We start from the raw sequence: 25626 nt of genomic DNA on the forward strand, positions 1-25626 counted from the left end.
GGTGATCTTCCATCCTTTTCTTTGTGATTTCCTCTTTTTTGTTGTTTTTTGTTTGTTTTATCTTGAAGTAAAAGAAGAGGGCAGCTCATTGATTGAAGCAGTTCCCACTCACAAGGGGGAAAAGGCTGTTTTGTTTTATGTTCATGTTCCTAGAAGAAAGGCCTCCAACCTGGGGGAATTCCATTTTCATCTTAAGATCTGGACACTCACTCTTTGTAGAGCTTGGATAGAAAGAAGCTTGTTTGTTTATTTTTAGTTTGAGAGATAGAATGGGGGAGAGGGACAGAGAGGGAAGGAGAGAGAGAATCTTAAGCAAGTTCCACACCCAGCACAGAGCCCAATGTGGGACTCGATCCCACCAACCTGGGATCATGACTTCAGCTGAAATCAGGAGTTGGACACTCAACTGAAAGAGCCATTCGGGTGTCCCAAAGATTTTATTTTTAAGTAATCTCTACACCCAGCGTGGGGCTCAAACTCCCAACCCCAAGATAAGAGTCGTATGCTCTTCTGACTGAGCCTGCCATATAGAAACTTAAAGATGGTTTGAAAGTGGAAAAATTACCATTATGGAGACATTTCAACTTCTTTCTTCTCTCAGATGATACATTCCCCTGTAACCTTTTTAGAAACCAAACGAAACCACAACAACAACCAACCAACCGCAATTAAAAGGTCTGCTACAGGGCTGATGTAGTGTCTGGGAGGTAGCCCAGAACTTCTTTAACAGGGATTCTGTGGGACCATGGAGCATGGAATAGAACTTATTCACGTGTTTTCCTTTGTTCGCTTTTTGGTGACTACTAAGAAAAAGTAAAAGGATTTCTTAGGTGCTAGGTCAAGTTCCCATTTGTCCTATGTTGGATGAAGAGGCTAAAGGTCTGTTTGTGCTGCCTACTTCTTGCCCAAATGGTCCGCAGTGAGCCAGAGGAGACTCTTTAGGAAGTTAATGAAAGGAGTTAAGGACAGTCTCCTGTTTAACAAGCTGAGCAGTCCCCTTCTGTTTTACTTATTTAATGTTTATTTTTGAGAGAGAGACAGAGTGTGAGTGGAGGAGGGGCAGAGAGGGAGGGAGATACAGAATTCGAAGCAAGCTCCAGGCTCCAAACTGTTGGCACAGAGCCCAATGCGGGGCTCGAACTCAGGAACCGTGAGATCATGACCTGAGCTGAAGTCAGACACTTAACCGACTAAGCCACCCAGGTGCCCCAGTCCCCCTTTGTTTTAGGAACATAGCTTACCTTGTACTCTGAATTTAGCTTTGGATTGATTTTTTTCTTTTTTAATGAGTTGATTCTTTTGAAAATAACCTTTACTGAAGGATCTCTTCCCTTTTCAGTCCTCCCTTATGCCCCAACAGAAAGAGGGGTACTAAATTCTAAAAACAGAGCTCCAGTCCTAGTGAACTCTTACTTAGGCATGTAGTGTTTTGGAATTTGTACAGTACTGTTGCTTCAAATGATTTTTAGCACAATCAGGAATGCAATAGTTAAAGAAAAAGTGTATCTGGCCTTTTGGCAAAAGGAGGAAAGGTGTGATCTTGCTCCTGGATTAGTTTATGTGTACATGTAATCTTTTTAGTTTGGAAAGTGCTTTCTTTGTAATAACATTGTAATTATGTGAGATTGTATGGTGAGTATTTAACACCAGTTTTATAGATGAGGGAAATGAGGCTTACGTATCTTGTTTTATCTTCAAAATAATGTGCAGAAAAACTAATCTTGTCAAACTTCATAGGTACTTAGTAGTGTAATTGGTTTTCTTTTTTCGAAGGCAGCATTGAACTTTATGTTGCAACTCAGCAATGTTATAGAAAGTAGTTTTTCTTTTGGGGAGAAAAAAAATATCTCTAAACAAAGAAAACAGGCCAGCTATACTATTTACCTTTGTAGTGAGGGATAGTCTTGAATCTCAGACCTGTCTATATGGTTCTAAAGTATATCTTTAAAAATTCCTTTAGTACAGGTATTTAGGTGATAAACTCAGCTTTTGTTTATCTGAAATGTCTTTATTTCACCCCCTTTTTTAAGATTTTTTTTCTCACCTAGATATAAAACTCTAGCTTAACAATTATTTTCTCTCAACATTTAGAAGGGAATTTTCCAGTTTTCTAGTTTCCCAATGTTGTTGTTGAGTAGTCTGTTGTTACATTGTAGATATTCTGTCTTCTGTGTGCTTTTTCCAGGAACCTTTGAAGTAGTGTGGTGAAAGGCTCCTTCTGCCTGTGGGCTCTCCTAGACTGGAGAGGTTGAAGTGCTTCCAAAAGACTAGGTGCTGGACAGATCTTACCAGCAGGGTTAAGTAGTTGATCAGTTTCCTCATTTGCTTTTCTCAGGGCCTCTCAGAACTATTGACAGCTAGATTGGGATGGCCTGGGTACTCAACAACTGCCTCTCTGACCTTTTCTGTGCCTAACCAAGCCAAGCCCTGAAACCCAGATAATGGGAAAGAGCCTCTCCCCAGGGAATGCTATTAAAGCTATGGATGCAAGAAGCAGAGTTAAATCTGCTACTGCCTCCAGACTAGGAACTCTTTCAAAGCTGTGCAGGGCCTTTTACAACTTTTTTTTTTTTTTTTTAATTTTTTAAATTTATGTCAGACTGTCCTTAGAGGCTAAGATGGAGACACAGAGAGAGAGGATGAGTCACTATAACTCCTTCTTGTTAATACATAGGAAGGAGGAATAACTGTTGCATAAGGTTTTGTGTTTTCTTTACAGAATGCATCCTGTCTTGTTCTTGCTGCTCGGCATGCCAGTGCGTCCCCTACGGTAAGGTTTGGAAAAGAAGACTGAGAATCACTGAGGCAATCTGATCCTGGGATTGAGGGGACAGTAAGCAACCGTTGGTTGCCACCTAGCCTCTCATCATATCCTGAGTTCTCTGAGAGGTGTCCGTTGTTACTATTGTTGTAACTATTATTATTACTACTATTTTAAGAAATAATTTATTCAATAGTATAGCGAGGTGGGATATCAAATATGTTTGCCTAATTTCTTTTTTTAGTTGTGGTAAAATATATATAACAAAAATTTCCATTTTAATGATTTTTAAGCGTATAGGTTAGTGGCATTAAATACAACTATTACTACTGTCCATCTCCAGAACTTTTGCACCTTCCCAAATTGAAACTATGACCCAATAGTAAACTCCTCATTCCCTCCCTTTCTGCTTAATTCTTTTTCATCTGTGCCGAGTAGTTGGCCAGATTTCCCTGGCCGATAGAGAAAGCCAAATTCTAAAAAGATGTCTTAACATACCTATTTTGTAGGAAATCTAATCAATATTTTGACCATCACTTAGCCTTTCTACTTCTCTTTTTAGAATTTGAAAGACATATTGGCAGATCTGATACCCAAGGAGCAAGCCAGAGTAAAGACCTTCAGGCAGCAACATGGCAAGACAGTAGTGGGTCAAATCACTGTGGACATGGTAAGGATTGTGGGGTTTGGGCTGGAAAAGTAGCTCTGTAATATGCTTCAACGAAAATACCATTCTCTTCACTGACTATTCAGAAGCATTCTGTCCCACACATGGAAATGTTGGAGCTTATGATGTTCATTAGAAATTAGACTGTTCTGGGGTGCCTCAGAACAGTGGCTCAGTCGGTTGAGTGTCTTGACTCTTGATTTTGGCTCAGATCATGATCCTAGGGTCATGGGATCAAACCCCATGTTGGGCTCTGCACTGAGCATGGAGCCTGATTAAGATTCTGTCTTTTTCTTCCTCTCTGCCTCTCCTCTCCCTCTCCCCCACTCATGCTCATTCTTTCTCTCTTAAAAAAAAGTTGGGGGGGAGCGCCTGGGTGGCTCAGTCGGTTGAGCGTCCAACTCCGGCTCAGGTCATGATCTCACGGTTCGTGAGTTTGAGCCCCGCATCAGGCTCTGTGCTGACAGCTCAGAGTCTGGAGCCTACTTTGGATTCTGTGTCTCTCTCTCTCTGCCCCTCTCCAGCTCGCACTCTATCTCTCTCTCTCTCAAAAATAAATTAAAAAAAAATCAGACTCTTCTTTTCTATAAACTTAATAGCTTAACCTAATTTACCTATGAGAGGGATGAATGAAGTTTCTGTTCCTTTTCCCAACCCCTCAGCTTTTGGAGCAAGAGCTCTCTGTTAGAGTTAATGCTGTCCATGGGGTGCCTGGGTGGTTCAGTCGGTTGAGTGTCCAGCTTCAGCTCAGGTCATGATCTCACAGCTCATGAGTTTGAGCCCCACATTGGGCTCTGTGCTGACAGCTCAGAGCCTGAAACCTGCTTCATATTCTGTCTCCATCTCTCTCTCTCTGCCCCTCCCCTGCTTGTGCTCCTGAGTGTGCTCTCTCTCTCTCAAATATAAATAAACATTAAAAAAAATTTAAGGAGGGTGGGGGAGAGGGAAAAGTGGGTGATGGGCATTGAAGAGGGCACTTGTTGGGATAAGCACTGGATGTTGTATGTAAGCCAGTTTGACAAATTATATATATATTTTTTTTTTTTTTTAAATTTTTTTTTTCAACGTTTTTATTTATTTTTGGGACAGAGAGAGACAGAGCATGAACGGGGGAAGGGCAGAGAGAGAGGGAGACACAGAATCGGAAACAGGCTCCAGGCTCTGAGCCATCAGCCCAGAGCCCGACGCGGGGCTCGAACTCACAGACCGCGAGATCGTGACCTGGCTGAAGTCGGACGCTTAACCGACTGCGCCACCCAGGCGCCCCGACAAATTATATTAAATAAGTAAATAAACAAACAAAAATTTAAAAGTTACAGTTAATGCCATCCTGACCATCCAATTATACGACAGCTCTAGCAGGCTCTCTAGAGCAACTTTAGGATGGCTTCTCCAGCCCTAAGAGTCTGAGCAGCTCAAATGATAATTCCACAGCAGTGTTTAGCCTTTGGTCTCTATCTCCTTTCCCTGTTATAGAACTCATTCTGTTTACTTTGGTTGGTGAGAACGAGGGAGTAAGAGTAGGTAAAAGAAAAATACAAGAAGAAAAGGAAACAAACAGAGGCAGACACATTAAATAAAGATAGCAATTTTTCGACTTAAGAATTTCATTTCTAATGTTAGCAGTCTTCCTTGCAAAGTCCTATTCTATAGTATGCTACCTCCTCAGGAATCTTCTTTCCACAGACCAAGTCTTGCAAATCAGAGAATAAATTTCCTCTTTCAGATTCCATGAAGCACTAACAAACTCTAGCTTGAATTATTCTGATTACTGGTTACATCTGTCTTTTTCTTTAGATGTATGGTGGCATGAGAGGCATGAAGGGATTGGTATATGAAACATCAGTTCTTGATCCTGATGAGGTAAGAGACCCTCATGTCAATCAGTAATAATCACTGAGTTTACTGACTATTGTGCACAGCATGGATTAGACCAGTGAGGGTAAGGAAAACAAAATAAAGCATCTGTCTTCATGTTTTGGAAGATGGAAAATAGGTTCATATGGGATAACTGAAGAACAAGTGTACCTATTTAATATATCAACGAGTAAAACTAAAAGTACCAAGCAGAATTAAGTTATGTGGAGATCTAAGCTTTAAAAATTCTATTCTAGGGCTGTCTGGGTAGCTCAGTCAGAAGAGTTTCCAACTCAATCTCACAGTCGTGAGTTCAAGCCCCACATTGGGCATGGAGACTTTCTAACTTGTTGAAAGATCTGATAAGAGTGGGACTAGTCAATTATGTGACTTCTAGGGTAATAAACTTACGATTTGTACCTCTTACTCTTCTCCCTCCAGGGCATCCGTTTCCGAGGTTACAGTATCCCTGAATGCCAGAAACTGCTGCCCAAGGCTAAAGGGGGTGAAGAACCCCTGCCAGAGGGCTTATTTTGGTTGCTGGTAACTGGACAAATCCCAACAGAAGAACAGGTGAAACAGAAGGATGTTAGCCCTTCTCATTCTTCTCCTTCTTTGCCTTTCTCTAATCTCAGACACTTAATCCTGATCTGACTCTGGGTGGTATTTTTTAGGGATGTGTAGTGAGGGGAAGGAATCAGATCAGACTTCTGCTGTATAAGTGGATTGGGTTGTATTCTCTTGGATTTTCTTTACTCAGATGTCACTGTCTTTTTATTTCTCTTCTTTTTCCTCGCATAGTGTTCTGACCAGTGTCTCCCTTATCACAGGTGTCTTGGCTTTCAAAAGAGTGGGCAAAGAGGGCAGCTTTACCTTCCCATGTGGTCACCATGCTAGACAACTTTCCCACCAATCTACATCCCATGTCTCAGCTCAGTGCAGCCATTACAGCCCTCAACAGTGAAAGCAACTTTGCCCGAGCATATGCAGAGGGTATCAACCGAACCAAGTACTGGGAGGTAGGAAATTCTGATGCAATGATTGATGTGTGATGGGGATTGAAAGGACTTAAATATGAAGGAAGAAAAAGGAATGTTTAGGAGAATTACTTCTGAGTTACGCCAGAAACTCCTTTAATAAATTTTTATTTAAGCTTGTTTTTTGTTTGTTTGTTTGTTTGTTTGTTTTTTCCAGTCCTTGGGATTGCAAAGGTAAATGGAACATGCTTTGTGTCACCAAGGTTGTTGGTTTGGTTAAGGTCATATACATGTAAAAAAAACTATAATTCAGGAGGCACTTGGGTGGTGTCTGACTCTTAATCTCAGTTCAGGTCTTGATCTTGCGGTCATGAGTTCAAATCCCACATTGGGCTCTGTGCTGGGCATGAAGCCTGCTTAAAACAAAAACGAAAACTACAATTCAGTAATCTTGCTGTAATGGAGAGATTACACAGGGCTGTTGGAACACTGAAAAGGATGTGACTTAACTGCAGGATCCCTGAGCAAGATTTCAGAGTAGTCTTACCCTAGCCACAAAAAGTCCCTTCTTGTTTTTAACTTCAAATAAGGAGAACCTTGAGAAGTTAGGTGAATGGAAACTAAGGCAGTTCTACAGTCTAGGAGGACAGTGCCAATCAGCCACTGTTCTGTACTGTCCCACTCAAGATACCTGTCAGGAGCAGAAGGGTCGTTAGTATCCTGGAAGTAGGATCCATAAACAGATGCGCTTTATTTTCTGAAAATGAAATGTAACCCTAATAGTTTGAACTAGTTGGAGTATAAGAAGACTGTTGTGCCTTGTCCCAACACATAGTACCTAATTCCTTCCATCCTCTTTCCAGTACCCCACAGAGTACTCAGAAAAACTGGGTAAAGTATAAGTTATCTGGCTAAGTTTACAGTGGGACATCTCATTTTCTTTTATTTGGAGACAGGTATTATAGGAACAGTTCCTTTTTGCAGAATAGCATGGTCCACTGGTCTGATGCAATTCCCTTAGGGTTTTGGCAAATCCTGCTTCATTTGGTTGGTCAATATTTACTCAATGCCAATTGCGTATAAAGAATTATGTTTGTTATTAGGGGAAAGGGGGAAGGAGAATTTTAAATTAGTCTGGTTAGCATTGAGAAGGAAGGTATAGGAATGATGGAAAATATACACATTCACAAGCACTTAAAACATTTATAAATCCATATATCAGCAAGTTCAGAATGTTGTGTAATCTGAATATATTGCTTTCCATTTTCATGTATGTGTATATTATATTTTAATGTTTATTTATTTATTTGGAGAGAGATAGGAAGAGAGAATTCCAAGCAGAATGTCAGCGCAGAGCCCAATGTGGGTCTCAAACTCACGAACCATGAGATCATGATCTGAGCCAAAATCAAGAGTCGGATGCTTAACCAACTGAGCCACCGAGGCACCCCTCCATTTTCTGTTTTAAATACTTTTCAAGTAATTGTTATTTGTATGGGTCATCATAACAGAAAAGGTTAAATCAAGACCAGCAGTTCTTCTACTTTAAAACTTATCTTTTAGGGGTGCCTGGGTGGCTCAGTTGGTTAAGCATCTGACTCTTGATTTTGACTCAGGTCATGATCTCGCAGTTTTGTGAGTTTGAGCCCCACGTTGGGCTCTGCACTGCCAGCAGGGAGCCTGCTATCAAAAAAATAGCTTGTCTTTTAGAAATTGACTGCTCAGATGTGCCCGTTACTGTTTACAGTGCTGTTGTCTTGACTGTAATGAGAAGGGGAGAAAATAGCTTCTTCATGCTTTGCAATAGATGCCTATAAGATATTTCTGGTACATCCAAACATACTTCATTGTTTCATACTGTCCGTTATTGAATCATTAAAATGAATCTTGTATTCCTCTGCTTGCTGTTGCCTCCTTTTCAACATGTAGCCATTGATTGACTGTTCTGCCATAATTTCTTTGAGATTGTCATCTGAGGGTGGCTATCTTGAGGTAAACATGTTATATTTCAGGACTCTGCCAATCTTTGGGAGAATATTTATAAGCAATACTGATATATTTGTCACCCTTAGGATGTGTGTCTGGTAAGTTCACACTGCACAAAAATTAGCACCAGTAACGAGTTTAGTAGAGCTTCATGCTCTTTTGCTGTTGGATCTTGTATCTCTCTCAAAAGTCAGACACACTATTTCTATTCAGTTCTCTGTCTTGGTTAATTTAACCATAGTCTACTTAAGTAGAAATGCACAGCATCATTCAACTGGTTATTTCTGTTTAAAAATTTATATTGAGGGGCACCTAGGTGGCTCAGTCGGTTAAGCATCCGACTTCAGCTCAGGTCATGATCTCGTGGTTCACAAGTTGAGCCCCGCATAGGCTCTGTGCTGATAGCTTGGAGCCTGCAGCCTACCTCAGATTCTGTCTCTCTCTCTCTCTCTCTCTCTCTCTCTCTCTCTCTCTCTGCCCCTACCCTGCTCACACTCTGTCTCTCTCTGTCTCTCTCTCTTTCTCTCAAAAATAAAGATTAAAAAATTTTTTTTCTTTTTTTAATTTTTTTTTAACATTTTATTTATTTTTGAGATAGGGAGAGACAGAGCATGAACAGGGGAGGGTCAGAGAGAGGGAGACACAGAATCTGAAACAGGCTCCAGGCTCTGAGCCGTCAGCACAGAGCCAGACGCGGGGCTCAAACTCATGGACCACGAGATCATGACCTGGGCCGAAGTCTGCCGCTTAACCGACTGAGCCACCCAGGTGCTCCAAAGATTAAAAAATTTATGTTGTTTTTGTATGATCTGAGTTTTTACTAGAACCATCAGTTCATACTATTTTTTTGTTTTTTAACATATACCTCAAGTGGATGATCTACTGCCTGCAACATTTCTTCCATAACAGAGATAAATAGTATAATCTATTGAATTGAAGAAGTTAGGTCTTTTTCTGAGTGACTTCACTTCATTCGTGACCAGGAAATTACTGTGATGCAACCAGCTATTTAATTGTTAAGTAGTCTTAAGATGTTGTATTAGGTAAAATTTGCAAAGTAGTTGACCCGTCAAATTTTGCTAGTAATGCCACCTTCTGTAAAGCCTATAAATGGTATACATAGGTTTTGAAGCTTTTATGATAAAATCATCTGAACACCTAATAACTCTTGAAAACATACCAAATAGTGTGCTTAAATGCTTTACATTCATGATCTGATTTAATCCTCAGAACAGCCCTATGAGGTAGATATTATTTGTTACTCTCATTTTACTGAATGGAAAAACTGAGGATTAAAGCTATGAAGTAGCTTACCCCACGTCATGCAGTTAATAAGTGATAGAGACCAGATTCAAACTTGAGTTTGCTTCAGTCTAGGGGCTCTTCACCATAAATACTGGCTCTCTTCTTTTTCTGTGTCATCTCAATAATGATTGATTGCTGGGGCACCTGAGTGGCTCAGTTAAGCGTCCGACTCTTGATTTTGGCTCAGGTCCTGACACCTCGTTCATGAGATTGAGTCCTGAATTGGGCTCTGCACTGAGTGCAGAGCCTGCTTAGGATTCTCTCTCTCTCTCTCTCTCTCTCTCTCTCTCTCTCTCTCTCCCTCCCTCCCTCCCTCCCTCCCTCCCTCCCTCCCTCTCTCTCTCCCTCCCTCCCTCTCTCTCTCCCTCCCTCCCTCTCTCTCTCTCCCTCTCTCCCTCTCTCTCTCTCCCTCTCTCTCTCTCTCCCTCTCCCTCTCTCTCTCTCTGCACACCCCTCCCCCACTCCTATCTCTCTCTCTCTCTCTCTCTCTCTCTCTCCCTCTCTCTCTCTCTGTCACTCAAAATAAATAAATAAACTTAAAAAAAATAATAATGATGATGATGATGATTGTTTGCTAACTACCTGACCAGGATTTTACTAGCCATAGAGATGCTGGCTCATGATGATGATGATGGTCATTTTTATAACCTTTATTCCAGATAGTTGTGATGTTGGCATATTTTAACATCTTTTTTCCAAGGCTTTATCAATGAAGAATGTGTTGGTACAAATACCTAAATAGCACCTCAATCTTAGCTTATTAAAGGAAAAATAACAGGAGTTCTCTGTAAGTTTTTGTTTTGTTTTGTTTTGTTTTGATCTCTTCTTGACTGTACAGCATTGACCACTATAAAAAGCAGGGTAAGGATCCCATATTGTCATGCCTGGTCTGTTACAGGTTGCTTTATAAACTCCATTCTCAGTAGTAGAAGAAGACACAGCTTCTTTTTGATGTGGCCATTCATACTTTCCAAATAGTTTTGCAAGTTAGTATACACACCACAGATAATAGTTTATCTAGCCCAGAATCCTGTTCTTCTTGGCATTCTGCTAATCAGTCCAAGTCTCTTAAAACTGCATATGCTTGATGCAGGCTTCTGGAAGCAACTTACTTCCTTGGGGGAATGTAAATCTGCATGGAAGTATGGTTAATCATATGATTATCATGTAAGTAACCTCTTGAGAATTTGCAATTGTTAGCTGAGTGTTTCTTGTTTCAAGTAGCTTTTTAATTTTGGCAGTTTTCTTTTTGTAATACATTTTTTTAATGTTTATTTTTGAGAGAGAGAGAGCGAGCGAGCAGGGGAGGGGCAGCGAGGGGGAGACAGAGAATCCCAAGCAGGCTCCACACTGTCAGCACAGAGTCTGATGCGGGGTTCAAACTCATGAACCATGAGATCATGACCTGAGCCAAAATCAAGAGTCAGATGCTTAACAAACTGAGCTACCAGGTCCCCCTAATTTTGGCAGTATTCTTATTGAATCTGGTAGCATTTACAAAATTCACTGAATGTGTGTGTGTGTGTCTGTGCACGTGCATATATTTTAGTTTACTTGATATTTGATACTTGAATAATACATGACACTATAGAGATTAATTCATTTAGGCTAGTTATTATAGATTTTTGCTCTTTGAAGAAAACTACTGAAACGTTATGACTTCCTGCAGGAGCATTTAGCTAGTTAACTTGTATATTAGCACCATGTAACAATATCAACCAATAAGTATTTAGTCCATGCTTTCTATGTACCTGGAACTGTGGATGAAAGCAGCTTTTTTTTTTTTTTTTAAAGTTATTTATTTATTTATTTATTTATTTATTTATTTATTTTTAATTTTTTTTTTTAAACATTTATTCATTTATGAGAGACAGAGAGCACAAGCAGCGTAGGGGCAGAGAGAGAGGGAAACACAGAATTGAAGCAGGCTCCAGGCTCTGAGCTGTCAGCACAAGCCCGATGCGGGGCTCGAACTCACAAGCTGTGAAATCATGACCTGAGCCAAAGTTGGACGTCCAACCGACTGAGCCACCCAGGAGCCCCTTTAAGTTATTTAAAAAAAGAAAACAAAATCCAAAACCCTGTCTTATCTCTAAGGAACTTAAAATTCCCTTTGAGAAGATAAAATTGACACACAAGAAAGGTGCCTGAATGGCTCAGTTGGTAAAGCATCCAGACTTTTGATTTTGGCTCAGGTCATGATCTCATGGTTTGTGACTTGGAGCTCCTCGTCTGCGCTGACAGTGCAGAGCCTGCTTGGGGTTCTCTCTCTCTCTTTCAATGTCTTTCCCCCATGTGCTCTCTCTTTTTCCTCTCTCTCAAAATAAATAAACATTTTTTTGAAATAATACAGAAGAGTTGAGCAAGCTATTAACATCACAAAAAGAGGCAACCAGATTATGTTTCTCTTTCTTTTTTAAGATTTTATTTTTGGGGCGCCTGGGTGGCGCAGTCGGTTAAGCATCCGACTTCAGCCAGGTCACGATCTCGCGCTCCGTGAGTTCGAGCCCCACGTCGGGCTCTGGGCTGATGGCTCAGAGCCTGGAGCCTGTTTCCGATTCTGTGTCTCCCTCTCTCTCTGCCCCTCCCCCGTTCATGCTCTGTCTCTCTCTGTCCCAAAAATAAATAAATGTTGAAAAAAAAAATTAAAAAAAAAAAAAAGATTTTATTTTTAAGTAATTTCTGTATCCAACATGGGTCTTGAACTTATAACCCCAAGATCAAGAGTCTTATGCTCTACCCAGTGAGCCAGCCAGGCACCCCCTGTGTTTCTTTTTTTTTTTTCTTCTTCTGTGTTTCTCTTAATAAATGAACACAACACTATTTATCAGGTAGTCTTTTTTTTTTTTTTTTTTTTTTAGTTTAAATTTCAGTTAGTTAACATGCAGTGTAATATTAGTTTCAGATTACAATATAGTGATTCAACACTTCCATACGTCACCTGGTGCTCATTTGAGTAGTCTTGCTAAAAAAAAAAAAAAAATTGAACTGGAATCTACTCAAGCCTTTAGATCCATCAGTTTTATACAAAATACAATCGACAGAGGAACATGTTAAATGACATCACAGGTATATAACCAGCAAAATCTAAACTGGGAAATTCTCCAAAAGAAGTGATCCGATTTTCCACAAATAAATTGCAAAGTGAAAAAGGCGGGGGGTACACTACACCTAGGTGGTACGTCCAACTCTTGATTTCGTCTCAGGTCATGATCCCAGCATTGTGGGATCAAGTCCTGTGGTAGGCTCCGCGCTGATCATGGAGCCTGCTTAAGATTTTCTTTCTTTCCCTCCTCCCCCTGTCCCCCACTTGCTCTCTCTCTAAAAAATAAAATATAGGGGCGCCTGGGTGGCGCAGTCGGTTAAGCGTCCGACTTCAGCCAGGTCACGATCTCGCGGTCCGTGAGTTCGAGCCCCGCGTCGGGCTCTGGGCTGATGGCTCAGAGCCTGGAGCCTGTTTCCGATTCTGTGTCTCCCTCTCTCTCTGCCCCTCCCCCGTTCATGCTCTGTGTCTCTCTGTCCCAAAAATAAATAAACGTTGAAAAAAAAAAAATTTTTTTTAAAAATAAAAAATAAAATATAAAAAAAGATTTTTTTTAAAAAAGGAAAGCATGACAGGGAACTTAACATTGATTAAAAGAGACTTCAGGGGAGCCTGGGTGGCTCAGTCGGTTGAGCGTCCGACTTCGGCTCAGGTCATGATCTCGCGGTCCGCGAGTTCGAGCCCCGCATCGGGCTCTGGGCTGATGGCTCAGAGCCTGGAGCCTGCTTCCGATTCTGTGTTTCCCTCTCTCTCTGCCCCTCCCCCGTTCATGCTGTGTGTCTCTCCGTCTCAAAAATAAATAAACGTTTAAAAAAAAAATTAAAAAAAAAAAAAAAAAAAAAAAAGAGACTTCAGAGACAAACAATTGCAACGTGGGTTTTTCTGTCCTGAATCAAACACATGAGGTGGGGGGGCTTTATTATCAGGGAAATTTGAATACTGAGTAGATATTTAATGATATTGAGGATTTATTAATTTTTTTCCCTTTGGGATAATGGTTTTGTGATTTTGTTTTTATCAACAGCCTTTATCTTTTAGAGATATATGCTTAAACGTTTACATGTTGGAATATATATCTGGAATTCATTCAAAATAACTTGGGAGGTGAGAGGAGAAAGTAAGGGTGTAGATGAAACAAGAGTGTCCATGAATTAATAATTGTTTAAGCTGCATGATGCTTATTAGCTGAGTGGGTAACTTTGTGCATGTAACTTAACCTGGCCAAGCCCCAATTTCTTGATTTATAAAATGAGGGATATATTACCTTACGGGACTATTGTGAGGGTAAAAAAAAATGCAAATAATATATCACAGTGCCTGTTAGTAAGTGCTTAAAAATGGAAGCCTTTGTTATTAACTAACAATTGAATGCTACTCTTTGACCCTTAGCATATATGGTGAATTTTCTTTGAAAGATGGAACAGAATTAATTTCTAAAACCTAGTATCTTAGCACATTCATTGAGTGCAAAGTCAGGTAGTGGGAAAGATCATGGTTAAACATAAAAGCGTTCAAAATCTGACTTTGGCATTTAACTGAATGCTCTGAGCTTGTTTACTCACCTATAAAATGGAGGTCATTACGTACTTGGTAGAGTGGCAAAAATTAGAAATAACATTTTGTTTTGTTTTAGAGTGTGTGTGAGTGGGGGAGAGGGGTAGAGAGAGAGAATCTCAAGCAGGCTCCATACTTAGTGAGGAGCCTGATTTGGGACTTGATCCCATGACCCTGGGACCCTGACCTGAGCTGAAATCAAGTCAGATGCTTAACTGATTTTGCCACCCACGCACCCCAAAAATGTTTTAATATACACAAGATATTATGTGTAAATCACTTAGTGCAGAGCCTGGGTCATAAAAGTTATTTAGTTAAATGGTTATTGTTGTTAACCTCCATATATAACCACTGAGCATCAACCAAATAGCCCAATCCATGGACGACAAACAGCATCCTTGCCTAATTCTTCTTTGTTGATAAATCTTTTTCTTTCTTTTTTTTTTCTCTCCATTTTCCTCTTATCAGTTGATTTATGAAGATTGTATGGATCTTATCGCGAAGCTACCTTGTGTTGCAGCAAAGATCTACCGGAATCTCTATCGGGAGGGCAGCAGTATCGGGGCCATTGACTCTAAGCTGGACTGGTCCCATAATTTCACCAACATGTTAGGCTATACTGATGCTCAGTTCACTGAGCTCATGCGCTTGTACCTCACCATCCACAGGTAAGCTAGACCCAGCAACCATAGCTCCTTGCCTGGATTGGTAGAAAATTTTAAGAAAAGCTTCTGAACAATCTCTTCTGGGAACAGGCAGTAGGCAACAAGGAAATGGAAACATGGTACACAAGACAAGAGAGGAATCTAGTAAAGGAAATCCAGAGGTATAGGGAAATAATCATAACCTTTCTAAGAACAAAGTAATGTTTCTAAGAAGCTGGGGAAAAGTACTAATTGCTCACAGTAGGTGATCTTTCAGCTTTCCAGGAGCTCCCTCTTCTGGCCATTCCTATTAAAGCTGGAGTGAGCGTCCAGGAGTTTGGCACATAGACAGGCATCATCAACCAGTAACCTCTCCAGCCCTGTGGATTAGTGAACAAAGGCTGGTAATGAGATTGGGACATCTCTTACAAGAGCTTATGTATAACTGGCCATAGGCTAGTGTGAGCCCATAACTAGGCTAGCATGTGATAAGAGAACAGCAAGGTCTATGTTTTCATAGTCTGCCTCTTTTTCTCCTCTCTTGGCCTTGATTCTCCTTTCTTACTTCCCCACAGTGACCATGAGGGAGGCAATGTAAGTGCCCATACCAGCCACTTGGTGGGCAGTGCCCTTTCAGACCCCTACCTGTCCTTTGCAGCAGCCATGAACGGGCTAGCAGGGCCCCTACATGGTTTGGCAAATCAGGTAAGACTATTCCTTTTCTTTTCCTGCTTCATGTTTTTCTTATTCTCATGCTTTTCTTCTGATCTTGCCTTTCCCTCCTAGCATATGTGTTGACACTATCTTATTCCCCAAACCTTACCCATAGGAAGTACTTGTTTGGCTGACGCAACTACAAAAAGAAGTTGGCAAAGATGTGTCAGATGAGAAATTACGAGACTACATATGGAACACACTCAACTCAGGACGGGTAAGCAGAGATGCTTAGCAACTAGGAAAGAAGCCAAGACCCAAGTTGTGCAATTTAGAAGAATTAAAGAGAATAGAATGAGAGAGGTCCCTGTGTTAGAGAAGGAAATTCTCTCCCTGCCCCATCCTCTGTTTGTCTAGCCTGAAGAATTTAGAAAAGAAGAATTTCTACTTGAGAATACAGCTGGCTTTTTTACCCTCCCTCTTTACAGGTTGTCCCAGGCTATGGCCATGCAGTACTAAGGAAGACTGATCCACGATATACCTGTCAGCGAGAGTTTGCTCTTAAACACCTGCCTCATGACTCCATGTTTAAGCTTGTTGCTCAGCTGTACAAGATTGTGCCCAATGTCCTGTTAGAGCAGGGCAAGGCCAAAAATCCTTGGCCCAATGTAGATGCTCACAGTGGGGTGCTGCTCCAGGTGAGTCTTCCCTTCCCTGCTCTCCCTTTAATTTGTGCCAAACCCTAATGTTCTCTGCCATGCAAAAAATCAACTTCCTAGTCAGAGCAACTCATACCTCCTTCTTTACCCTTTTGATAAAGTTGCCTGTGGCAGAGGGCAGGTACAGGCAGAAGGAAAGGGGTGCTGTCTTTTCAAAATCCCAATTACTGTACTTTTCCTGGTGCATTTCTTTATTTTCTTAAAGTTTTTCTTAATGTTTGTTTATTTTTGAAAAAGAGAGCAAGCGAGCCAGGGAGGGGCAGAGAGAGAGGGAGACAGGATCCGAAGCGGGCTCTGCAGAGAAGCTGATGTGGGACTCGAACTTACAACTGTGAGATTGTGACCTGAGCTGAAACCAAGAGTTGGATGCTTAACTGACTGAGCCACCTGGACACCCCTCCTAGTGTCATTTCTATTTGAGGCTGACTCAGTTAAGGTCTCTGCCCCTGGACTTATGCATGCTATTACCTCAGCGCCTTTAACAAAACTTTTTTCTCTTTTATCTTACAGTACTACGGCATGACAGAGATGAATTACTACACAGTCCTGTTTGGGGTGTCACGGGCACTGGGGGTACTGGCACAGCTCATTTGGAGCCGAGCCCTAGGCTTCCCACTAGAGAGGCCCAAGTCAATGAGCACGGATGGTCTGATGAAGTTTGTGGACTCTAAGTCAGGGTAAAACTGGAGACTGGGGGGAAACTAACTACCAGAAAGTGAGGGAGCTTTAAAAAAAAGTATAATTTTGTTTTGTTTCAGGGGGCTTTTTAAGATTTAAGATTAAATTGTATCTGAGGCACTGATAATAAGTTTGAAGTTAAAATAGAAATTAAGACTTTAAAAGATAAAAAGTAACCCCTTCTTCCCTAATCAGTTCCTTTTTCCTGCCTGGTGAGTTGCCCATCAACTGTAGGGTGACCAGGACTAATGCATGTGGTATGGGTTAGGTTTGGGCCCCCCCTCCCACCACCACCACCACCACCACCACCTCTAGAGTGAGAATCTGACTCTTCTTTACCTGGGTCAAAGCTGGTTGCAGAGAATCTGCAGTGACTTTAGAGCTTTTGGTTCTACTCAGCCCAGCCCTCCATAGGCCAGCAAATCGGGACTCTGCCCCTTCTGTTCCCATAGGAATCATGTTGGATTATCAGTTCTGTGAAGCCTCATTGCTCTCTCCCATGCACACAGACACTTCCTAGCAAGACCTGTTGGGTTAGGCAGACCTCTTTGGCATTTTTTTTTATGCTACCAGGTGACCATAAAGGCCATGGCATTTGTTGTGACTGGCACCCAATGTTTGATTTTTCTCTTTTAAAATTATCCTATGAAAATTAAGATCTGGGAGTGTTCTATTACTCACTGCTTTAATATTCCCCTCCTTCCAGATTTTCTATACCTGCTGTACCTCAAGCTGAGGGTGCTGTGGACTCCCCCCACCCTTCCCCCCTGCCCCTTACTAGAGGTCTTTACTAGGCCTCTTCCAGCAGGTTGTATATGCCACTGTCTAAGCTGTGGTCCTTCCCAGGCATTTGGCTTTATCAGTGCTTAACATGTACTAAACTTTTTAGTCCTGTGGAACACAAGCCACTACCCTTTGATCTTTTTCTTCTACTTTATTTTAATATGCTATGGGCCATTGAATAAGGACTTGGGAATGACCAGCATGCTATCTTCATAGTCTGGTTCCAGGGATATGGGTACTTCTTAGCAGGGAAATTATTTAAGATTGGATGTGGTTTCCTTTGAATATCAGGTCTTGGGGCTGAGAACAAAAGTAATAGGCCTCCCTCTTCCCCTGCTACAAGAAAATATCCCTTTATTTATCAAGATCCTTATCTGGCCCCTTCCTCAAGAGCTCACAGTACAGTATTTTTTAGAAGCCCCATTTGCACAGGTTTCAGTGACTCAGAATGCTCTACTGCCTTTTCTTTAAGAAAGGATTGAAATACACTCCTACAGTGCCCCCTTCCTTCCTCGCAACTCCTGCCTGTGTTTGTGTGGAACCCTAATCCCCAGAACCACGCTGAGATGGACACATTGTCTGTAAACCCCTGGGTAACTGTCAAGTCATGATCCAGACTTCAGGTTGTTCTGTATAAAATGCAAAATAAATGTTTTTATTAACAATGCTTGAGCCTGCTATTAAATAAGACCTGGAAGAATCTCTGTTATAAAGTAAGGAATCTGGCTAGCAAGATCCTGGACTAAGTGTGTTCTAAGTTGTCCTGTGCATCCCTTTATCTTTAGGTGGTTTTGACATTTATTTACCCTAATAAGACAGGATACCTGAAATTTCCAAAGGAGATTTCTGTCTTTCCTCAAGATTAGAAGTCCTTCTTAATTTTGTTGTAAAAGAAAACACTCAAGGACCGTAGCTGAGACCTCAAAACTGCTTATGCGACTAATCCAAGGAAACTAGTTCAGCCCATTGGGCGAAAGGAACATACCATACCAAGGGCAAATAGAGGAGGACTGCTGGCTCTGGACCTGAGCCTCTAGAGGGCTCTGGTATTGTGTGGAATGCCTATTCTTTGCAGGGACCTTAAGGAGGTCCTCAAAATAAGCGGTCCTGAGGACATCAGCTGTATGGTAGATCTGAGACCAGATTATTCTGTTCTGAGACTCCTGCAACTGACCTTCTGAAAAAGTCTATAAATAGGCAAGGGAGTGGGTACTAGGTCCTGGCTTGTAGAATGTGCTACTATAGTTAGCAGGGACACTATGTCCAAGAGGCCTTCTTGCACCTTTACTCCCCTGAGGAAGGAAGCCATGACTTTCTTCTACTATGCTATATCCACACTGCTCCCCCAAGAAACGATATAAAAAAGCCAAATTCACACTGTCACAATTAATTTATTGAAATTTTATAAAAACTCAGGCCAAGTAGAAGAATAAGGTACAACCCAAGAGTACAATTCTCTTCAGTGCTTTTTTTCTCCTTGCCCCTGTGGCACTGATGTTAAGACAGCCTCGTGCTCTCCACTAACCAGGCAGCATGGAAATATTTTTAAAAGTGAGATCATATGGATTTCAATCTGGGGCCAGATCTCAGGCATTTCCTGAAGCATCTTAGGTGGGCAACAATTATTGACCACCCAGTACCTCTGTCAGAGGAAAAAGCTTGGTTTATACAATCCTTAGAAAAGTTGCTATCTTACTCTGGTCAGACACTAAGGTATGTTGACAGGGTCCAAAAAGAACCACACGGTCCTGAATATAATTCACTATGAGAAGACTGCAGACATCAGGCATATGGGGCTCTCAAGATGAGCTTGACCATCCCCTAGGCATGTCTTCTTTCTGTACCCCCCTACCTTTGTGCCCCAGCATTTGTAGCCAGCTTAGAGCCCAATTTCTGGGGAATTGAGAAGGAAAACATTATAAACACAGACTCTTCTCTTAGATTGGATCAGGAGCCAAATGAAATAAATAAGAGAATTGGATTGGGAGGGAGAGTAGAGGAGAGGCCAGGAACAATCCTTTGCCTCAAGTCTGGTGCACCTCATGGAACATCAGTTCACGGGGGATGGCTGTTTCTGGACCAAACTTGGTGGCTGCCCGACGCTCGAAGGCAGCAACATTCTGTTTGACAACCTCATCAAAAAACATGGTGGCCAGCTGGGAGTGCAGCAGAGAACGAAATTCAAAGGAAATCTGGGAATGGGTAAGAGACAGTCAGAAACTATTCAAGACCATGTTGGATAGTCCCTGGCCAAATGCAAGGATACTATTCAGTGCCTTTTCTTCCCCTCCCCCTCTAGTTCTTAGATCCCTTCAAAAGCCCTTACTTAACGACTGAGCACAGAGTATGTTTGATGTAAGCTCAGACCTATGGAAAAGTGTCACTGACTTAGGAAATGCTAAGTGCTAGCTATACTTCATAACTGTCATTGTACCTCCACTCTGCTCCCACAACCCTATGCTACACAGCCTCCTGACTCACCGAAAAGTCCACAGTGCAAGTTCGTGGGTAGGCAGGAATACCCGGACTGAATCGCCAAATGGTCTCTAAGTGGTTGAAGAGCTTGCCATCAGTGCAAACAGCCTAAAAGGACAGTCGGGTAGTTAAACAATATTAAAATGGAATAAAACCTATACTAGGTATAGGAGCCTATAAGAAAGAAATGAAAGATATTTTCCTTCGAATGTTTTATTAGGGAAGTATTTGACACATGGAGATAAAATCATTACAAAGAGGGCCAAAATAGCCATTAAATGTAAAAATGCTAGAGAACACAAAAATTTTGCTGATTAATCCCTCTTCCCAACGCCTCACCTTGACCATGTGAGGTTTGACCATGGAAACAGCAGACGTGTAACGTTCCACAATAGGTGGAAACCCAACCTCTAACTGGGCCTTCAGGTGACCTTTGCGGCTAGATACCACCAAAGACTTCTTACACCAGGGCACAAACTCACGATACTCCTGGACATTGGACACCACTTCGTACATCTCCTGCATTGAGTACCTAGGAGAAGGAATCACAGAGAGAGGCCAAGGAACTGCCAGCTGGGTCAAGTTCCTCCCTGCCCTGGGTACCTTCTCCCCAGTACCTTTGCCCACTAACTATTCATCATCAGGAACTAGAGATCCCAAAACCTGGATTTATGACTTCCCAAAAGCAAACAAATTTCCATGATGTTAACGTTACCTTATATTTTGTAGTTCACAGAACGCTATTGCATTTACTATCTATTTTGATCTTAAGAGGGACTATCTAGAGGCACCAGGGTGGTGCAGTAAGCTAAGCATCCGACTCTTGATCTTGGTTCAGGTCATGATCTCACAGTTTGTGGGTTCGAGCCCCACATCAAACTCTGCACTGATGACGCAGAGCCTGCTTGGGATTCTGTCTCTCCCCTCTACCCCTCCCTAGCTTGTTCTGTTCTCAAAATAAATCTTAAAAATTAAAAAAAAAAAAAAAAAAAAGACTAGGGGGAACACTGGCTGTCCATTTTACTGGTGATCCCACAAGAACTCAGATCCTAGTTCTATAACTTTCTAACACAGTAGCCCTAGGTACAGATCGAGCCCAGGGAAGAGAATCCTGCTTGGGATTCTCTCTGCCCCTCCTCCATTCGCGCGCTCGCTCGCTTTCTCTCAAAATAAAAAAACTTTTTAAGTTAAAAAAATAATAAAAGGTCAGCAGAGAAATAATACCCTGTTGTCTTATATTGCCCAGTTCTAGTCACATTTCACTTAATGGACATGCCCAGCAACCAAGAAGGGGGAAATGAAAGTTGGAAGGCTGGGAGGGAAGGATAAATGATTAGTAATAATAGCTGGGGAGAGGGATGGCCAGGGATGAATCTTGTCCACTACTGCTAGCCTTACATTCTAGGCTAGGTTTGATCATTTGTTTGGAGGGGAAGGCAATGTGGAGGGATGCTGGACAGGGGAGGATGCTCACCCCATGATCCTACGCTCCGAGTAAGCTTTTCGCTTGTTAGTGAAGGGGGCAGCAAAGCCCATGAAGGAACGCCTGGGAGGTAAGCCAGCCTCAGCCACCAAGACCTGGGCAGCCCGGGGCAAGAAGAGGCTGCAGGACATCAGAAATCTAAGGGTAAAAGGAAAGGGGAGACAACGTCATAATTCTTTGTGTTCCTCAACCATTCCCAGGTGAAGGGGAAGTGCGGTGCATCCCAGAGGAAGGTCGTCCAGACAAGTTTTTCCCCCAGCACCTGCTGCAGCCCGCCAGGCACCCTGGCCAGGCAGTCACGAGTGCGAAAGGTCGAGGGCGGTTGAGGACAGTGCCGAGAGAGGAGATGGGAAAAAGTGGGGTGCGTGCGAAGCGCAGTTGCCTTTAAGCGTGGGCTATGCTACTGCTAAAAGCTACGACTCTCACAAAGTAACGTAGTATCATAGTCTCCGGGGCCTCACCAAGCCCGGTGTTGCCAGGGCGCGAGCGAGAGGCAAGTAGTGATTGGGAACCCGCCCCGGGGACTCCCCTTTGCGAATAACTTGCAAAAACCTTCCCCAAAGTTCTATATTAGACTCCTAGGTGGACCGCTGCCGCGCCACCCGACGCCAGGCCTGCATCCCAGAAGCGCAACCCTCCAAGGTGCAAATTCGGGGCCCTACAAGACCCTCTTTACACCCGCGCAGACGCCCTCACCTCCCTCTCACCTCATTGGTCGCGGCCGTCGCGGAGGGCCGGGGGGCGGAGCCGGGAGCGCGCCTGGGAGGAGCGCGAAGCCGCAGCAGCGCGGGGCCGCAGCGCGCATCCCGGCTGGGAGCCGCCGCGCGCCCGCCGAGGCCATGCGCGCGACCCTCCCTTATTCTCTCAGCTCTGACAACCGCTGCGCCTTCCTCGCTCGGGAGGAAAAGCGGCAGGAAGGGGCCGCCGGGCGGGTTCAGGGTCCCCGAGCGCAGGAGCTGCCCGGGGCTGCGGCTCCTCTCGCCCCTGCTCCCGCCCGGGCGGCCGGGTAGGCTAGAACTGAAGCCGCGACCGCTGCTCCCGCAGCTCCCAGTACCCTCACGTCACGCCGTTGCCATGACTCGGAACCGGGAGAGGGAGGAAGGAAGGGGACAACGCGGCCTTTCGGGAGATGTAGTTTCACACCTCTAGCGAGAAAGGGCGCAGGGATAAGTGTTTGAGAAGCTGCAGAGATGTCCAGGAGGAACGAGGTCGTCAGGCAAACTACTTGGCGAGTCTGTCTGTGGTCACGGAACTGATAATACATAAGCACAGAAGCGACTTCGTGGGCGTGTCGATGGCAGATATGTTGATCTTCTGAACATCTCTTTTAGAGCCTTTATTATAGTCTTTCTTGTTCGTAGTTAGAAGTCCTATTCATCTTTGTAGCCTCTAGTGCCTAGTACTATGCTGTACATCTTTGAGAAAGGAAATTAATCTTCCAAGCCCTGGGCTAAGACTTTGTATAGTTTTCTCTTTTAATATTTATAGGAAGAAGTCAGGGTTGAAAGAACCAGACTTAATTTTAGGGGAGAAAAACGCCTTTGTCTGGAAGTGTGCACGTGATGAAGGATGAGGCTTCATGGGTAGGCACGCAGGCAAAGAAATGTCACTATACTGCTATATATACTATACAGTAGGGGGGAAATGCTCTTGATAAAAGTGGGAAGAACAAAAGGAAAATTAAAAAAAGAGAGTGAATCTAAGTGGGTATAAAAGCCATTGAAATTCTCCCACGGTGGAGTAGAGGAATGGTGGTGCCTGGAGCACCTGGGTGGCTCAGTCCGTTAAGCATCCTACTCTTGATTTCGCTCAGGTCAGGATCTCACCGTTGGTGAGATGGTTCCTGAGATGGATCCTGGTGTCGAACTCCACGTCAGACTCTGCTCTGACAATGCGCAGCCTGCTTGGGATTCCCTCTCTCAAAGTTAAAAAAAAAAAAAAAAAGAAAGAAAAAAGAATGGTGGTGCCTGCTGTTGCATTTAGAGATATTTTTGCTATTACACTGCAAGCCCTTCCTCTGCTTTTGTTCTAAATCTTTGGTCACATTTCCAAATTCAGGAAAACTTTGTGTGAAAGGGAGAAGAAGGATAAAGTAATTAAAGACTGTGTTGCCTTTGGGGTCTAACTGGTGTGGAAGAGAAACATCTTGCCTAGAAACAGGGGCCTGGAAACAGATATAATTCCTCCATCTCCCTCATCTTTCTTGAAAGGAGCATTAATTGCATTAATTGGCATTAATTTTAGGACTTCCACTGGATATTGATTGATTTAAAATTTTTTTAGATTTTATTTTTTTATTTTTTAACGTTTATTTTTGAGAGACAGAGCATGAGCAGGGGAGAAGTAGAGAGAGAGGGAGACACAGAATCTGAAGCAGGCTCCAGGCTCCGAGCTGTCAGCACAGAGCCTGACGCGGGGCTTGAACCCACGAACCGTGAGAACATGACCCGAGCCGAAATTGGTCGCTTAACCGACTGAGCCACCCAGGGACCCCTAAGATCTTATTTTTTAAAGTAATCTCTGTACCCAATATCAGGCTCAAACTTACAACCTGAAATCAAGAGTCACATGCTCTACCAACTGAGCTAGTCAGGTGCTCTGGGTTGCTTTAAATTTTGAGCCCACTTTATTTGGATCTCAAGGAACAGGAGCCATCCCTTGAACCCTGGCTTTCATTTAACATTTTATAAGGAAGGTATTTTAATCTTCATTTTATATTATATATACATGAAGCCCAAAATTGGTGAATGATCTTGCCTCTTTTTCTCTTCTAACATTTCTTTTACCCTCAGCACCCCTGCCCCCACCACCAGGATACAGTGTCTCCTTGCAGTTCAAAGATGATAATCTGGAGCCACTTTCAGATGGCCATGTGACCTTCAGGGACAGATTTACTCTTTCCAGCCCTGCTTCCTTGTCCCGACCCACTCCCTCTGACTAAGGATTTACACATGTGAGACAGCTGCATAGAGTGAGGAGAAAGGATCTGGCTTGGTAAAAGACAGAAATTAACCCGGATATATGACTGAACTGTGACCTCATTAACACTATTCTTTTAGAGTTAACTGCCACAGAATCCCCAAGGTACAATAGGCCTGCCAAGTCAATTTGCTTATTGTCCCCCTACTAATTAGATTAGCTAATTACTGCCATTTAAACTTTTCCTAGTTCATTCTTTGTACTTGAACAACCAATTTCCTGCCATTTCCCTGTCATTCTACATTGATAACTTCCTTCAAGTACTAACTCAAAACACACCTCCTCTAAGAAGACCCTCTTTTGACTGAACCCATCCCTGAACATTACTCCAAATACATAATGCCATGTAAAATATCGTGTATCCTATATTCTCTAGTTGTTTCATATGTATATGTATGTTCTTCTAAGTTCCACAAAAATAGACACCTCTATGTTTTACTTACAAACCAGTTACTATGGGGCTGTACTATGTATTCAACAATGGTTGAGTCCTCAATCAGCATTTGTTAAAAGAATGAAAACTGAGGCTTAAAAACAGGCAGGTATCTGCGTAGAGTTACCCAAATGTGAATTCAGTAGTTGGATCACAGGACTGTCTTCATAGAAGGGCTTTGCTACCACTTCCGGCCTCCTCTCAGATTTTTTGTATCTCCCTGAAATTTGGACGTATCTGTGTTACCTACATCATATCCCTTTTTTTCCCTACTGGGAAATCCTCTTTCTCTGCTCTGAATAATATTAAAAATAACTCTTGTAGCCCTTCCTCCTCCTTCCAGCTGCTCAGAGAACCCGGCTGGCAACCTCCCTTGTTCACCTCTACTCGCGCGCCAGAACCAGGCACGTGACCCCAGCTCAACCCCTGACTCCAATTCCTCAGGTTACCAAGAGCTATTTCAGGCAATAGAGGCCACATAGTCCCCTCCTCCCCATCCTCTGGGTCATATCCTAGCTTAGCCCTTCCTGGAAGGGTCTAATAGTCAAGTCAATATGTCCCAACACACATACCCATTCGATCTCCAGCTACTTTCAGTTTCTATTGCTTCAACCTCATCTTTCTCTTC

At 42.7% G+C, this 25626-nt stretch overlaps 2 protein-coding genes across 8 annotated transcripts in view; one reads left to right on the plus strand and one right to left on the minus strand.

Moving 5' to 3' along the window:
* Positions 1-18295, plus strand: part of CS (citrate synthase) — a 32792-nt gene extending 14497 nt beyond the window's left edge. For both annotated transcript variants that reach the window (XM_086713072.1, XM_025926823.2), the window contains exons 2-11: positions 2720-2770; positions 3324-3431; positions 5226-5291; positions 5727-5858; positions 6116-6304; positions 14619-14818; positions 15370-15499; positions 15624-15725; positions 15937-16146; positions 16678-18295. In XM_086713072.1, coding sequence (XP_086569198.1) covers positions 2720-2770; positions 3324-3431; positions 5226-5291; positions 5727-5858; positions 6116-6304; positions 14619-14818; positions 15370-15499; positions 15624-15725; positions 15937-16146; positions 16678-16848 — 1359 coding nt within the window. In that variant the 3' untranslated portion in view covers positions 16849-18295. The remainder of the gene's footprint in view (positions 1-2719; positions 2771-3323; positions 3432-5225; positions 5292-5726; positions 5859-6115; positions 6305-14618; positions 14819-15369; positions 15500-15623; positions 15726-15936; positions 16147-16677) is intronic.
* On the minus strand, positions 6417-22664 carry COQ10A (coenzyme Q10A). 6 transcript variants are annotated; one of them, XM_086713073.1, is made up of 6 exons: positions 22294-22664; positions 21578-21724; positions 20443-20635; positions 20110-20211; positions 15055-15174; positions 6417-6678 (listed from the first exon to the last, which is right to left on the minus strand). In XM_086713073.1, the coding sequence occupies exons 1-6, from the start codon at positions 22425-22427 to the stop codon at positions 6631-6633; spliced, it is 744 nt and encodes a 247-aa protein (XP_086569199.1). In that variant the 5' UTR covers positions 22428-22664; the 3' UTR covers positions 6417-6630. The 6 variants fall into 6 exon arrangements, with proteins under 6 accessions (XP_086569199.1, XP_086569200.1, XP_086569202.1 ...); XM_086713074.1 differs by having other exon boundaries at positions 6418-6675; XM_086713076.1 differs by lacking the exon at positions 15055-15174 and having other exon boundaries at positions 6422-6675; positions 22294-22661.
* Positions 22665-25626: the final 2962 nt, after the last annotated feature.

The sequence above is a fragment of the Puma concolor genome, chromosome B4, assembly GCF_028749965.1.
Source record: "Puma concolor isolate L17-30 chromosome B4, mPumCon1.1.hap2, whole genome shotgun sequence".
Lineage (NCBI taxonomy): Eukaryota > Metazoa > Chordata > Mammalia > Carnivora > Felidae > Puma > Puma concolor.